The sequence below is a fragment of the Phalacrocorax aristotelis genome, chromosome 31, assembly GCF_949628215.1.
Source record: "Phalacrocorax aristotelis chromosome 31, bGulAri2.1, whole genome shotgun sequence".
Taxonomy (NCBI): domain Eukaryota; kingdom Metazoa; phylum Chordata; class Aves; order Suliformes; family Phalacrocoracidae; genus Phalacrocorax; species Phalacrocorax aristotelis.
The window spans coordinates 77,833-93,866 of NC_134306.1; the positions used below are offsets into that span (position 1 = coordinate 77,833).

At 59.4% G+C, this 16,034-nt stretch overlaps 2 protein-coding genes across 3 annotated transcripts in view; one reads left to right on the forward strand and one right to left on the reverse strand.

Annotated features, from left to right (window-relative positions):
• The first annotated feature begins 613 nt into the window (after window positions 1-613).
• LOC142049087 (uncharacterized) lies at window positions 614-6,004 on the forward strand. Of its 2 annotated transcripts, none has more exons than XM_075076534.1 (3): window positions 614-692; window positions 1,751-1,942; window positions 3,520-6,004. In XM_075076534.1, exons 2-3 carry the CDS (start codon window positions 1,858-1,860, stop codon window positions 4,518-4,520), a joined length of 1,086 nt encoding a protein of 361 aa, XP_074932635.1. In that variant the 5' UTR covers window positions 614-692; window positions 1,751-1,857; the 3' UTR covers window positions 4,521-6,004. The 2 variants fall into 2 exon arrangements, with proteins under 2 accessions (XP_074932635.1, XP_074932636.1); XM_075076535.1 differs by having other exon boundaries at window positions 637-692; window positions 3,487-6,004.
• The window catches only part of LOC142049046 (uncharacterized), an 18,302-nt gene continuing 8,271 nt past the window's right edge, over window positions 6,004-16,034 (reverse strand). Inside the window, 6 exon segments of the mRNA XM_075076426.1 lie at window positions 6,004-7,738; window positions 7,928-8,126; window positions 12,819-12,885; window positions 13,002-14,002; window positions 14,004-14,728; window positions 15,361-15,586. Of these exon segments, the coding sequence (XP_074932527.1) occupies window positions 6,657-7,738; window positions 7,928-8,126; window positions 12,819-12,885; window positions 13,002-14,002; window positions 14,004-14,728; window positions 15,361-15,586 (3,300 nt within the window). The 3' untranslated portion in view covers window positions 6,004-6,656.

The window sequence follows — 16,034 nt, forward strand, 5'->3', positions numbered from 1 at the left end:
AGGGAGGTTGGGACCCCCCACCGCAAAATACCCACCCTGGGGGGAGGTTGGGACCCCCCACCGCAAAATACCCACCCTGGGGGGAGGTTGGGACACATACACCCCAAAAATACCCCCCAAAATAGCCACTTTGGGGGAAGGTTGGGACCCCCCCCTCAAAAATACCCACCTGGATCCACCCTGGGGGGAGGTTGGGACCCCCCCTCCCCAAAATACCCTCCCTGGACTCACCCTGGGGGGAGGTTGAGACACCCCCTCCCCCCAAAATACCCCTCCTGGGCCCACCCTGGGGGGGAGGTTGGGAACCTTCCCCCCCCCCCCCAATACCCCCCGTGGGGTGCAGCGATGCTCCCCACCCCTGGTGGGTGCTCAAGTTGGGGGTCTTACCCCCCATTTTCTCAGTGGGTTGGGGGAGGGGGTTCAGAGACACCCCCACACACCCCAAAACCCCCAATGTGGGGTCTGCAGGGGCTCAGCCCGCAGCCAGCATCCCGTGGGGTGCAGGGATTCCCGGGGACCCCCACCCCCCGGCCCCAAAACTCGCCCCCCCCCCCCCCCCCCGCCGGCAGCTGAAGGGTTAAGGCAAGGCTGGAGCCGGGGGAGGCGGCTCCGGGCCGTGGATTCACTTCCCAGGTCAGGGGATCCCGGGGGCGACCGGGGAGACACGCGTGGGACCCCCGGGAAGCGGCGGGGTGCGACCCCCGGGGGCGCGGCCGGGATGAACTGGGGCGGGGGGAACCCCACGACAGCCCCCCACACCCCCCCCCCGCCGAACCCCGGGAGCTCGGAGAGGGGCTGCACTTGGGGGGAGGGGGAGCCCCACAATCCCACCCCACGACCCCACCCCACGATCCCACCCCACGACCCCCGGGGCCGCGGCCGGGATGAACTGGGGGAGGGGGAACCCCACGACAGCCCCCCACCCCCGAACCCCGGGAGCTCGGAGAGGGGCTGCACTTGGGGGGAGGGGGAGCCCCACGATCCCACCCCACGATCCCACCCCACGATCCCACCCCACGACCCCCGGGGGCGCGGCCGGGATGAACTGGGGGAGGGGGAACCCCACGACCCCACCCCACGACCCCGGGGGCGCGGCTGGGCTGCATTTGGGGGGAGGGGGAACCCCACGACACCCCCACCCCCCCCCCCCCGAACCCCAGGAGCTCAGAGAGGGGCTGCACTTGGGGGGAGGGGGAACCCCACGACCCCACCCCACGACCCCCCAGGGGCGCGGCCGGGATGAACCGGGGCGGGGGGAACCCCACAACACCTCCCCCACGACCCCCCCCATACGACCCCCAGGGGCCTGGAGTGGGGCCAGGCTGCATTAGTGGGGGGGGGACGGGGACACCCCCATGACCCCTCAAGAGACCCCCAAGACCCCCAGGAGCGTAGAGTAAGGACAGGCTGCATTGGGGCGGGGGGCCCCCATGACCCCCAGGAGGCCCCCCGTGACCCCCGAGAGCCCGGAATGGGGCCAGGCTGCATTGGGGGGGGACCCCCATGACCCCTCAGAGACCCCCAAGACCCCCAGGAGCGTAGAGTAAGGACAGGCTGCATTGGGGCGGGGGGCCCCCATGACCCCCAGGAGGCCCCCCATGACCCCCCACAATGGGGGGACGCCCATCCCCAGCTCCCTGAATCCTGGTATCGATGCCCCGTGGTGGGACAACACCCCCCCACCAGCCCCCCCAAATCCCCCCAGGACCTTCCTCACCACCCCACATCCATTTATTTTTTTTCCCCCCAGAAATCCCTTTTTTAGGGAGAAATCCTAAAACCCAAACCCCGGAGGGAAGCGGGGTGACGGCTTTTGGGGTCGTCCCCATTGGGGTTGTCCCCGTTGGGGTTGTCCCCATGGAGCCGATGACCACGGAGGATGCTGCTGCGCCTCTCGTCCCCGTCCCGACACCCTGCGGTGGGGACACTGTGGTCCCGCCGGGTAAGTGTCCCCAGGGTTGGGGCCGAGGCGGGGTGGGGTTGGGTGGGTGGTTGAGAAGTGGTTTTGGTGGGGACAAGAGTCTGGGGACGCGTCGTGGTGGCGCTTTGTCCCCATGTAGGGCTCTCGTCATGTGTCATGACGTGTCACAACCCCAAACCTTCTGCCACCGTGACACCAAACCTTGTCCCACCATGAATCCGCCCCTTCTGCCATGGTGTCCCCAAAACTTCTCCCACCGTGGCCTCAACCCTTCTCTCACCATGTCCCCTACCCTTCTCCCACTGTGACCCCATCCTTTCTGCCACTGCGACCCCAAACCTTCTCCTACCATGACCCCAAACCTTGTCCCACCATGGCCTTCTGCCACTGTGACCCCAAACCTTCTCCTACCATGACCCCAAACCTTGTCCCACCATGGCCTTCTGCCACTGTGACCCCAAACCTTCTCCTACCATGACCCCAAACCTTGTCCCACCATGACCTTCTGCCACTGTGACCCCAAACCTTCTCCTACCATGACCCCAAACCTTGTCCCACCATGGCCTTCTGCCACTGTGACCCCAAACCTTCTCCTACCATGACCCCAAACCTTGTCCCACCATGGCCTTCTGCCACTGTGACCCCAAACCTTCTCCTACCATGACCCCAAACCTTGTCCCACCATGACCTTCTGCCACCGTGACCCCCACCCTTCTCCTGCCACGACCTTCTGCCACCATGTCCCTGACCCTTTCTTCCACCATGTCCCCAACCTGCATCCCACCACATCCCCGTCCCTTCTGCCATGCTGTCCCCACCCCTTGTCCCACCACGTCTCCAACCCTCCTACCATGACCCTAACCCTTCTCCCAACGTGACCCCAAACCTTCCCCCACCATGAATCCATCCCATCTGCCGTGGTGTCCCCATCGTTTCTGCCACCACATCCCCATCCCTTCTGCCATGGTGTCCCCAAACCTTCTCCCACCATGACACCAAACCTTCTCCCAGTGCGACCCCAACCCTTTTGCCACCATGTCCCCATCCTTTCACCCACTGTGGCCCCACCTTTCTTCCACCATGTCCCCAACCCTTCACCCACTGTGACCCCATCCTTTCTGACACCACGGCCCCAGTCCTTCTCCCACCATGGCCCCAACCCTCCTCCCACCACACCCCCGTCCCTTCTGCCATGGTGTCCCCAACCCTTCTACCATGACCCTAACCCTTCTCCCAACGTGACCCCAAACCTTGTCCCACCATGAATCCATCCCATCTGCCATCATGTCCCCATCGTTTCTGCCACCACATCCCCATCCCTTCTGCCATGGTGTCCTCAAACCTTCTCCCACCACATCCCCAGCCCTTCTACCATGACCTCAGCCCTTCTCCCAACATGACCCAAACCTTGTCCCACCATGCCCCCAACCCTTCTCGTGGTGGTTTCTGCCTTGGAGCCTTGATCCTCTCCTGGGGCCGCCTGGTTCTTGGCTGACCATTCCCCTGAGCCGTAACGCGTGTGGTTCCCCATCCCTGCCCCACGTTAACCCCCCTCCCAGCTGGAGAGGGCTGCTGGGGACGGTCTCTCTCCCCAACAGATTTGGGGTCAATCAAGGAGGAGGAGAAATGGCAGCAGGATGCTCCTGAGGAAGCGGACGCACCCGTGGAACCCCCAACCTCCAGCTCGCAGCAGTCCCCAGGGACCCATCCTGGGGGTTCCCCACTCCCAGGGGACAACGGGAGCGAAGAGGCACCCAACACCTGCCGGGAATGCGGGAAGAGCTTCCGTTGCCGCTCGGCGTTGGTGAACCACCATCGGATACACACGGACGAACGACCCTTCGGCTGCCAGGATTGCGGGCGCCGCTTCAACCGCCGTTCCAACCTGACCACCCACCGGCGCATCCACACCGGCGACATGCCCTACAAGTGTCCCGACTGCGGGAAGTGCTACCGCGTCAGCTCCACGCTCCTCCGGCATCGGAAGACGCACACGGATGAACGGCCTTACCGGTGCGAGGAATGCGGGAAGAGCTTCAGGCACAGATCGACGTTGACCATCCATCACCGCGTGCACTCTGGGGAGAGGCCCTACAAGTGCCCCGAGTGCCACAAGAGCTTCAAGAACAGCTCGGAGCTGGTGCGACACGGGCGGATCCACACCAGCGAGCGGCCCTACGATTGCTCCCAGTGCGGGCGGCGTTTCGGCGACAGCTCCCAGCTCGTACGGCACTGGCGGACCCACACCGGCGAGCGACCCTACAGCTGCTCCCAGTGCGGGCGGCGTTTCGGCGACAGCTCCCAGCTGGCGCGGCATCAGCAGACGCACGCCGTCAAGCACAAGCATCCCGACCCAACCTGTGGGAAGAGCTTTTCCAACCATCCCAGGCTCGCCAAACATCAATGGGTTCACGCCGGGGAGAAAGATTTTTGCTGCCCCGACTGCGGCCGAGGCTTCAACCGTCGCTCCAACCTCCTGGTTCACCAGCGGTCCCACCTGGAGCGGAAACCCTATATTTGCCTGGATTGCCCCAAAAGCTTCACCAGCAGCACCCAACTCATCCAGCATCGGCAGATCCATAGCGAGGAGAAGCCTTAGGGTTGCGCCAAGAGCTTTTGGCGCAGCTCCGGTCTCGTTTCGCATCGCAAGAGGCGCCGGCCAAAGATGGGGACCGCCCCACTGAGGGACCATCCCCATCCTGGTGGCATCTCAGACCTACCTACTCACCACAGTGGTCCCTGGTGGTAGCGCCGAGGGGTAACCAATCCACCCGCCCTCACCCCACCAGCTATTATTTTTCTTTCCATTTATGTTTTTATATATCAAGGGTGGTTGTTTTTTTTTTGGGGGGGGGGTTGTTTTTAAAAAAAAACACACACACCCCCCCCATCCTCTGTTTTTTTGCCTTAGATTATAGATGAGGGGAAGGGAGGGGAAACCCATGAGCTTCACCGGAATAAAAAGAAATGGCGGTAAAATGTTTTGTTTTTTTTTTTCTAGATGTCTCAGTTCAATTTATTTTTTTTCAGCCCTATTTAGGGTCTTTTTAAGGGCTGGGGATGGATCAAAAGAAAATCACGGCCGAAATAAAAGCATTTGCGTGCCGGCATCTGTGCTGGTTTTGGCTGGGACGGAGTTAAATTTTCTTCCTAGTAGCTAGTACTAGGGTTTGGATTTGTGCTGGAAACAGTGCTGACAACCCAGGGATGTTCTTCGTTATTGCTGAGCAGTGCTTACACAGAGCCAAGGCCTTTACTGCTTCTCGCGTCGCCCCCACCAGCGAGCGTGTCGGGGGGGGGGGTTGCACGAGGACCGCTGACCCCAGCTGACCCAAGGGGTGGCCCCCACCGTACGACGTCGTGCTCAGCGTATGAAGCTGGGGAGGGGGGGGAAGAAGAAGGAGGAACGGGGAGGGGAACGCTGTCTTCCCGAGTAACCGTTACGCGTGATGGAGCCCTGCTTTCCCGGGGACGGCCGAGCACCCGCCTGCCCGTGGGAAGGAGCGAAGGAATTCCTTGTGTGGCTTTGCTTGCGCCCGCGGCTTTTGCTTTACCTATTAAACCACCTTTATCTCAACCCGTGAATTTTTCTCGTTTTTACTCTTCCGATTCCCTCCCCCATCCCACCCGGGGCGGGGGGTTGGGGTTGGGGGGCGGGAGCGAGCGTCTGCGTGGGGCTGAGTTACCGGCTGGGGTTAAACCGCGACAGCGTCGCGTGAGTATCTCTGCGGTGGGGGCTCTGTGGGTGGAAGAGCCCTTTTTTTGAGAGGAAAACTGAAAAAATTCCCCAATTTTATGGGGTCTGGGAGCATTTTCTTTACCCAGAGGGTGTGAGACACCCCCTCCCCACCCCAGGAAGCGGCCACAGGGGTGGTGGGGCTGGGGTGGAGACCCTGGGCTCTCCATCCCTCTCTATTTCCCTTGGGCAAGGATGAGGGTTCAAACCAAACCATGGATCGGGTTTATTTGGCACCGATGGTTACGTCATAGGGTTGCAACATCCTTCCGAAACACGGCCACCACGTGTCCTTGCCCTCCACCCATCCACAGAATTGTCCCACCACTCCCATCCTTGCAGCACCATTGGGAAAACTCAACCCTAGAGACGGCCAAGCCCCAGCCTGGATGAAAACGAGGTGTTTTGGGTTCAACGAGTCCATAGCAAGGAGGTGAGTGGAGGAAAAGTTTATTGCTGCTGAGTTCTTGTTTATTTTTGGCAGCACGAAGGGAGCAAGAGCAGGACGTGGAGGTGGGCTGTGCCCATCTCCCTCCCTAAGATGTTGCAGGAGCCTCTTCTGAAGCCCTTTGGACAACTCAAGAGTTTATTCATCCAAAGATGAGCCGTAGATGGGCAGGACAGAGGTTGCATGACACCACCCAATACCATCACGTGATAAAAAAAACTATCCCAAAAACCCTGTGAACGAGGAACAGCTCAGCCTGGTGTGTCCCAACAGGGTTGTGGGACCGTTTCCACCCCATTTCTTCCTTCCTGAAAAGCTGAGTCCCGAGCGGTGTCTTCCAAATCTTGGTCTGTGCCCAAATCCACCCACCATTTGGCTGTGGAAGAAGCCTGTGTTGCTTGATGCCACCAGAAGAAATTATTGGACCAAGAAGATGTGATTTTTCAGAGTCTAAAGCCAATGAGTCCACTCTTCTTAATGAACTTCTGCCATTGGTCTGCGTCCCAGAGCTGAGCCCACCTCAGCAAGTGGGTAGTCCTACCTGCATTCATTCAGGTCCCTATGGGGAGCCAGGAGGATGTGGGGACCACCACCCACGTTTCTACCCAACGTGGGTCACCAGGTCTCTACCCAACGTGGGTCCTCCGATGGGTAATGAAGTTCGAACAGCGGATAAAGCTCTTCCCGCAGTCGGGGCACTCATAGGGCTTCCCTTCCCGGTGGGTCCTTTGGTGTTTAATCAAGGCAGAACTCACGGTGAAGCTCCTACCGCACTCAGGACACTCGTAGGGCTTCTCCCCGGTATGGATGCGTTGGTGGGTCATCAGGTTGGAGCTGCGGTTGAAGCTCTTCCCGCAGTCAGGGCAGCGGTAGGGTCTTTCACCCGTATGCGTCCGTTGATGCCTGATGAGATCCGAACTGTTCCTAAACCACTTCCCGCAGTCAACGCACCGGTAGGGCTTCTCCCCAGTGTGGACACGCTGATGGATGATGAGGCTGGAGCTCTGGCTGAACGTCTTCTCGCACTCCTCGCACTTATAGGGTCTCTCCCCGGTGTGGATCTTCTGGTGGCGGATCAGGTAGGAGCTGACGCTGAAGCTCTTCCCACACTCGGGACACTTGTAGGGTCTTTCCCCGGTGTGGGTGCGTTGATGGGACGTGAGGTTGGAGCTCTGGTTGAAGCCCTTCCCGCAATCGGGGCATTTGTAGGGCTTCTCGCCGGTGTGTAAGCGTTGGTGGGTGATGAGCGTGGAGCTGTCGCTGAAGCTCTTCCCGCAGTCGGGACACTTGTAGGGTTTCTCCCCGGTGTGCAGACGTTGATGGGTGATGAGATGGGAGCTACGGCTGAAGCTCTTCCCGCACTCCAAGCACTTGTAGGGCTTCTCACCGGCGTGCAACCGCTGGTGCACCGCCAGGTTCGAGCTACGGCTGAAGCTCCGACCGCATTCCTCGCAGATGGTCGGTCTTTCCTCCTCCGAGCTTCGTGGGGTGGGTTTCCAACCTCTCCCCGTGGAGCTTCTTGGCTTTTCCTCCCCGTTGACCTCCTGCTCCATGGAGCCCTTCAAAACGGCCTCTTCCGCGAGGTTCTGCCCGTGGGGTTTCTCCTCCGTGTTCTCCATCCGCATCTCATCGCCTGCCGGAGGAAGGAACAAGGAGGGGAAAGGGATTTGCATCCGTGCCAGAGGGAAGGGGAAGGAGATCCTCCCAGATCCGCCTCCGGGAGGACGGAGTCGGCAACAGGGCTGTCCTACAGCCAGAGGCGATGCTCGGCTGGAGGACGGAGGAGAAGAGAGGATGAAAGGTCAAGCAACTTCCTCCTCACCTGCCTGGGTATCTCGTAGCATCTCCTCTTCCTCGCAGCCACCTCCTCCTGATCCGGCCAAGGTTTGGGAATGGGAAATCCTAGTTTTGGGAGGAAAAAAACCCCAAGCTGTGAGCGTGTTTCCCAGTCTGGGTTGTGGGTTGCTCCTGCCCAAGTCCACCCCTACTGGGAAGTCGATGCACAGGACACCACCAGCATCCTGTGACCATAAAACCCTCCAAAGCACCAAGATTCAGCCCCAAACCCCTCCAAAACACCGAGACACAGCCCCAAACCCCTCCAAAGCACCAAGATACAGCCCCAAACCCCTCCAAAACACCAAGACACAGCCCCAAACCCCTCCAAAACACCAAGATACAGCCCATAAAGCCCTCCAAACCACCAAGACACAGCCCCAAACCCCTCCAAAACACCAAGATACAGCCCCAAACCCCTCCAAAACACCAAGACACAGCCCCAAACCCCTCCAAAACACCAAGACAGAGCCCCAAACCCCTCCAAAACACCAAGACACAGCCCCAAACCCCTCCAAAACACCAAGATACAGCCCCAAACCCCTCCAAAACACCAAGACACAGCCCCAAACCCCTCCAAAACACCAAGACACAGCCCCAAACCCCTCCAAAACACCAAGATACAGCCCATAAAGCACTCCAAAACACCAAGCTATAGCCCATAAACCCCTCCAAAACACCAAGATACAGCCCCAAACTCCTCCAAAACACCAAGATACAGCCCCAAACCCCTCCAAAACACCAAGATACAGCCCCAAACCCCTCCAAAACACCAAGATATGGCCCATAAAGTCACCCAAAACACCAAAATACAGCCAAGATGCAGGTCCAGCTTTATGAACACAGAGACCCATCCTCAAAAGGAAGGTGGAGGCAAAATAAGGAGCTTGTCCTGCTTGGGAAATGTGGTTTGGGAAGAGAAGGACCAGGGTCTTGTCCCTGCAAGCCCCGTCCCACCGGAGCTGGAGAGGGGACAAGGTGATGTCCCTGGCTCGGTCTCAAAAATCACTTGTTCTCAGCCCAAAACCACCCAATGCAGCACCCAGACGTGGGTGGGAAGGAAACGGGACGGTGGGGGACCACCTGCTTTGACCCAGAGGGGTGGGGGTCAGCAACCAGCCCACCATTGCACCCTGTCTGTTGCACAGGGGGAAACTGAGGCAGGGACCACTAACCCCAAAAAGGGCTCCCATAGGGCTGGGGAAGAAAAGAGCTCTGGGATCCCCCTTCCCTGCTCCTTTGGGGGGGGGGGCTGCGGGGGGGTGATGGTCCTTCCCAACCCAAGTGTCCTGGGGCCATGGGGGGGGATGTGGGCACTGGGGCTGGGGTCTCCTAGCTGTGGGGTGATCCCTGCTCCGGTGCCCTGGGGGTCCCAGGGGTCCACTCTGTCTGGGCTCACCCCTGTCCAGGCTCCTTGGGGTCCCCCAGCTCCGGGATTGCCACTCTTGGGGGTCCCAGGGATCCCCAGCTCCAATATCACCTCTCTCAGGGGTCCCAGGGGTCCCCCAGCTCCGGGATTTCCCATCTCCGGGCTCCCAGGGGTCCTCCAGCTCCAGCATTGCCTCTCTTGGGGGTCCTGGGGATCCCCACTTCTGGGCTCACCCCTTTCTGGGGTCCTCCATGCTCCAGGCTTCCCCCTCTCTGGGCTGCCGGGGGTCCCGGGGGTCTCCAGCTCCAGGATTGCCTCTCTTGGAGGTACTGGGGATCCCAAACTCTTGGATCCCCATCTCTGGGGTCCTCCATGCTCCAGGCTCCCCCCCTCTCTGGGCTGCCAGGGCTGCCAGGGGTCCCCCAGATCCAGGCTCGCCTCTCCCGGGGGTCCCAAGGGTCCCCCCAGCTCTGGGATCGGCTATCTCCAGGCTGGCGGGGGGGTCCCCCAACTGAAGGATCGCCTTTCTCGGGGGGTCCTGGGGGTCCCCCAGCTCCAGCATCACCACTCTCGGGGGTCCTGGGAATGCCCAGCTCCGGGACGGCCCCTCTCCAAGCCGCCGGGAGTCCCGGGGGTCCCCAGCTCTGGGCTCCCCTCTCCTCCGGGCTCCCGGGGGTCCCCCCCCCTCCGGACTCGCCCCTCTCCGGGCTGCCGGGGGGGTGTGTGTGTGTGGGGGGGGTGTGTTTGTGCCCCCCAGCTCCAGGACCGCCTCTCTCGGGGGTCTCAGGGGTCCCCCCGCTCCAGGCTCCCCCCTCTGCGGGTTCCCGGGGCTCCCCACGCCCGGGTCTCCCGGGGGCTCCGGGACCGGTGCCCCCCCCCCCCCCCCGCCCCCCCCCGTCGGTACCCGGCCGTTCGTTGCGGGGCTGCGGGTTGACAATGGAGGCGGCGGCGGCGGTGCCTGACCCAGGAAGACCAACCCCCAAAGAGGGGGGTGACACCCCCCCTCCCGCATCCCTCCATCCCCCATCCCCCCCCCCCACCCGCCCGGGCCCTCTGCCGGCAGCGGCATCCGCGTATCCCACACACCGCCCCCCCCCCCCCCCCCGAAAAAAACCGCACCTCCCGGGACCCCCCCCATGTTACCCCCCCCCCCCCCGGGATATTTGTGGATCAGCTCTGGAGCCCTGCAAGCTGAAACCCCCCCCTCCCACCCCCCCTCTTAGTCCTGAAGCTCCCCCCCCCCCAAATATTGGGGGTTTTAACTTAATTTCACACTTTCCACGCAAAACGGCTGCATTTTATTACGCGCTTGGCCCCCACTCGCAGCATAACGCAACTGAAAATTCATTTTATTAAGATTTATTCACAAACTCGGCTTTCTCATTCCATTTTTTTCCGTTCCCGAGACCTCCCTCTTTTCTTTCACGCCGCGACGGGCTGAGAACCGACCGCTCGTCACAGCAGTGAGAAGCTCACGTCCTCAGCCCTCTTCCCCGTCCCTGCGACCCCTAAAATTACTCATTAATGACCCGCAGCAATTAAAAAGCTCTCGAGGAAGACACCGGACCAACAGCTTTAGGAAGAAACCGTTTATTTCAGAATAAGTGTGCAAAAAATTAGTATGTTTTACTGGATGGAAACAACAGGAAAGCCAATAATTCGCTAATATTGGGCAAAAATTAATTATAATATATATCATGCATATATTATAATGATTAACGGCGTTACAGCATTTCCAATTCCTTGAGTGAATCATCCTCTTTTGAGCACTGCAGGCATCGTCTGGACTAATAACCATCCATAAGCGTGGGAAACCATCTTAAAATGGATCCCGACCGCCGATATTTGACTATTTTTAGAATATATTCTGGAATTTGTCTGATTTTTCTGGTATTAAGGTAGCCGCTATTAAAATTTAAGTTGCATTAAAGTTTAAATCGTATTAAAGTTGATTTTGCCTCCTCCGTTCCCTCTTTCGATGGGTGAATAAGTGGTAATTTGGGGTGTTAAGAGTTAAAACCGCATCCAGATTGGGTAGGAAAGATACAAATCGGTAAATTAACATTTGTAGCGCGGCTATAAAGAGTCATTCTACAGAAAATAACTCAAAGATTGTAAACATAAACTGGCCGTTCCCGGTGTAGATGAGCATCGTTTCGGTGGGTTCACGGGGGGTGTGATGGGAAATGACTCGGAATTAAGACACGGATTAGGGGTTCAAAAGGAATTCCCTTCACCCACGGAGCCGCCCCCCACCCAACCCCTGGCTCTTCAGCATCGACCGATGGCCGCCCTCTGCTGTTGGCCGGGTAAGAAGGAGCACGGCTCTGCCTTCGCAGGCCCAAAGACGTGGTGGGATGGGTTTGTCCAGAAGCTGTGGCTCACACGGTCAACCTACGTCCACGTTTCCACCGTAAGCGAAGCTTCCCAAGTGCCACCAGGCTTGTAGGTGACGTTGGGTGGCATCGCCGCAAGCAACCATGAATTTCAGCAAGCAGACTTCTGGTGCCACCTTCTCATGAGGTTTCACCTTGGACCCACAGCAGGGAGGCTTCTGGTGCCACCTTCTCATGAGGTTTCACCTTGGACCCACAGCAGGGAGGCTTCTGGTGCCACCTTCTCATGAGGTTTCACCTTGGACCCACAGCAGGGAGGCTTCTGGTGCCACCTTCTCATGAGGTTTCACCTTGGACCCACAGCAGGGAGGCTTCTGGTGCCACCTTCTCATGAGGTTTCACCTTGGACCCACAGCAGGGAGGCTTCTGGTGCCACCTTCTCATGAGGTTTCACCTTGGACCCACAGCAGGGAGGCTTCTGGTGCCACCTTCTCACGAGGTTTCACCTTGGAGCCACCGTTGGGTCTAAAGGCAACGCAAAGCCAAGGAAACGCTCCCTTGGGTGACCCCTAAGGCATTTAGTAACAACGTGGTCACCGTAAATCAGATGTTCTCATGAAGGAACAGTGTTTGGGGTCAACCACGGACCCATCCCCAACTCAAACAGCGATGACTGTAAGGGAACGCGAAGATTTCACAGCGAGGTAGTCATTGTGTCGAGCTTATTGACCGGGACTGGTCGATACCATCACCCACTTTCACGCCGGTCCCCCAAAAAGGATGGGGTCCCCACACGGGCCTAAGTTGAGCTGTGGTTGGACATCGCTACGGAGGCAGGTTAACTCATCAACGGTAAATGAGGAGGTGGGTCCGGTCTGGACGTAGTTGTTAATTCTACTCGCTCGACCCATTTTAAGGACCGGTTGGGATCCAAAAGTAGATGTTATATTTTTTTTTTTCCCCCCAAATCTTATAGGGACCTACTTCAGTAGAAACGGGGGATGAGGTCAAGGGCGAATTGAGAAGGGTGGTCGGAGGGTTGGCCGCGGTGAGTTTGCGAGGAGAACGGACTCGGAGACGAGGGAATAACATTAAATTTAAAAGCCAGAGCCATCGGAGCCTTCGCCCAAAGGCGCTCCGTGCCAACAGGGCGAGAAGAATAAGGGCCATGCCTCAAAATGATCGATGTAGGAACCCCGCGTCACCAAGAACTCACTAACACTGCGCTCAAATTGACACCTGGGTGTGCAAAGACTTACACAACCGTCGCCACCAGGGAGGACACGGGGCACGTCGTCTTTGGATGAGCGACTCGGACCCGGTTGACGGACTCGGGGCATCTCAAACCCTTTTACTGTTGAGCTGTAGAAGCACCATCCGGACTCGTTAATCGCTCGTCACATCCCGCCTCCGCCGCCGCTCTGTGCCAGGCCTTCCCTCTCTCCGCGCCACGCTTGGGCGTATCACGCGCCGCGACGCCAGCCGCGGTCCTCCTGTGAATCTCCTGGTGCCTTGTGCGGTGGGAGGCTTGGCGGAAGGTTTTCTTGCAGATGGGGCAGGTATAGGGTTTTTCTCCCGTGTGGATTCGTTGGTGGGTGACGAGGAGAAAATTAGAGTGGAAACTTTTCCCGCAGTCGGAGCACCTGTAAGGTCTCCCCTCGGTGTGGAACCGCTGGTGCTTCAGGAGAGCCGCGATGGCACCAAAACACTCCCCGCAACTGGGACACTGAAAAGGTTTCTCCTCGGTGTGGCTTCTCCGGTGTCTCCGAAGGGTTGAGCTGTCATTGAAGCACTTCTCACAGTTGGGACACTTGAAGGGTTTCTCTCCCGTATGGATTCGTTGGTGTTTCAGTAGGGTCCCGCTGTGGCTGAAGGCCTTCTCGCACTTGGAGCATCTATAGGGTCGCTCCCCGGTGTGGGTGGCGCGGTGAAGGACCAGAGCTGACTTTGCACGGAAGCTCTTACTACAGTAAGGGCATTTATAACGTCCCTCCCCTGGGTGGGCTCCCGGAGACGTCCTCTGCTTCTTCTTCATGTGGATCTTCTTGTGTTTGATGAGTCCAGAACTGTCCGTGTAGCTTTGCCCACAATCCATACATTTGTAGGGCTTCTCCCCGGTATGGCTTCGCTGGTGTCTCGTAAGGTGGGAGCTCAACCGAAAGCTTTTATTGCAGCTGAGACAGTTGTAGGGTTTCTCCCCGGTGTGGATTCTCTGATGGCCGGCAAGGTCTGAACTCATGATGAAGCTCTTCCCGCATTCGGGGCACTTGTAGGGTTTCTCTCCAGTATGGACCCGCTGGTGAACGATGAGGATCGATCTCCGGTTGAAACCCTTCCCGCACACCGAGCACTTGAAACGGCTTCTCTCCCGTATGGATCCGCTGATGAATGACCAGGTACCGCCTCAAGCTGAAGTTCTTCCCGCACGCAAGACACCGAAAAGGGTTGTCCACGCTATGGGTGGCTTCGTGGGCCAGCAGATACGCGCTCAGCCGAAAGGTCTTCCCGCAAACGAGGCAGACGTAGGATTTATCCCGGGTGTGGGTCTTCCGATGGGTGCTGAGGGTGGAAGTAAGACGGAAACGCTTCCCGCAGTCCGGGCACTTGTAGGGTTTCTCACCCGTGTGGATCCGTTGATGCTTGTTGAGAGCTGACCCAACTCGGAAACCCTTCCCGCACTCGTGGCAGGTGAAGGGCTTTTCACCGGTGTGGATGCGCTGGTGGGGGATGAGGAAGGACCTCCGACTGAAGATCTTCCCGCAGTCGGGACAGCTATGGAGGGCCTTGTGCATGGCGCCTTCTGCCTCCCCAGCAACGGTCTTCCTCCTCTTGCTGCGGCTGTAGGCGCTCTTCGTTGCACGGCTCCCATGGCGGGCTTGCAGCCGTCCACCCTTTCTTAGTGACGGGCGTCCACGGGAGTTGTTGCTTGGTCCTTCAGAGGCTTGTAGCGGGTCACTCTCATACTCGCACTGCGCCGTTGGGTTTGGTTCTTGAGGGGTGTCCACCTCACATAGATCCCAACACAGCTGAGACCCTTCTGGTCCCTCCAGACCGTTTTCCTTCCCATCCGCCATCTCGTCAGCTGTAGGAACGAAGATCCCAAGCGCAAGTCAGGGCAACACCTTTACCAAAGTTCTTATGAAAGTTCAAGGCTCTGATGATCGAATCTAGCCTGCTCAGCCGCTCCAGGGGTACCACAGAGGGGTGGTGGTGACCCCAGGCTACAACCCCACACGGATGCAGCTCACGGGGCGTGAGGACACACGGGACCCTGCTAACGGAGGGTTATCAGACGGAGAAGGTCCATGTGGACCTCTGGGGTGAGGAAACACCATCGTACCCTTCTCCTCCCCTGCTGCCCACCTGCCCAAGGGTCCTCCCGCATCCAGAGCCCACCCCTTGCTCCACTGGGAAGACCTGGAGAAGAAAGAGGATGCAGTGACAGGGTCCCAACGGTCACTCGCACCCCACGGGTGGGATGGGTCCGACCACCGTGTGTCCCAAAGCATCATCAACCACCAGCATCCATCTGGACCTGGTGGTAGCACCCATGCGTTGGGCAGGACCCCCAACCACCACCACCCCCTCCCCAGCCACCCCTGGGACCCACGGAGCTCAGCCCCGCGGCGCAGCCCGTGGATCACCCCCGCCTCACGCGGGAGCGTGGGGCTCAGAGGGGGGCTGGGGCTGTCCCGGGACCCCCTCCCCGGTTACCTGCGATGCTCCCGGGGGCGGGGGGCTGCGGGGCGCTCGGTGGTCCCCGCGCAGGCGGCTCCTGCTGTGACCCGGATACAGTGAGTAGTGGAGCCGCAGCCTTCCTCCTCTCCCTCCGCCTCCACCCCTCCTCTTCCTGCTCCTGCTCCTCCTCCATCCCTCCTCCTGCTGCTCCTCCTCCTCCTCCTCCTCCTGCTCCTCCTCCTCTATCCCTCCTCCTCCTGCTCCTCCTCCTCTATCCCTCCTCCTCTGTCCCTCCTCCTCCTCTATCCCTCCTCCTCCTGCTCCTCCTCCTCTATCCCTCCTCCTCTGTCCCTCCTCCTCCTCTATCCCTCCTCCTCCTGCTCCTCCTCCTCTATCACTCCTCCTCTGTCCCTCCTCCTCTATCCCTCCTCCTCCTGCTCTTCCTCCTCTATCCCTCCTCCTCCTCTATCCCTCCTCCTCTATCCCACCTCCTCCTGCTCCTCCTCTGTCCCTCCTCCTCCTCCTCTATCCCTCCTCCTCCTCCATCCTCCAACCCTCCTCCTCCATCCCTCCTCCTCCTCTCTTCATCCCCTTCCATCCCCCTCCTCCATCCCTCCTCTTCCTCCTCCCTTCCATCCCTCCTCCTCCTTCCTTCTCCCTCCCTCCTCCTCCTCCGCCCCCCTCCTCCTCCTCCTCCATCCCTCCCCCTC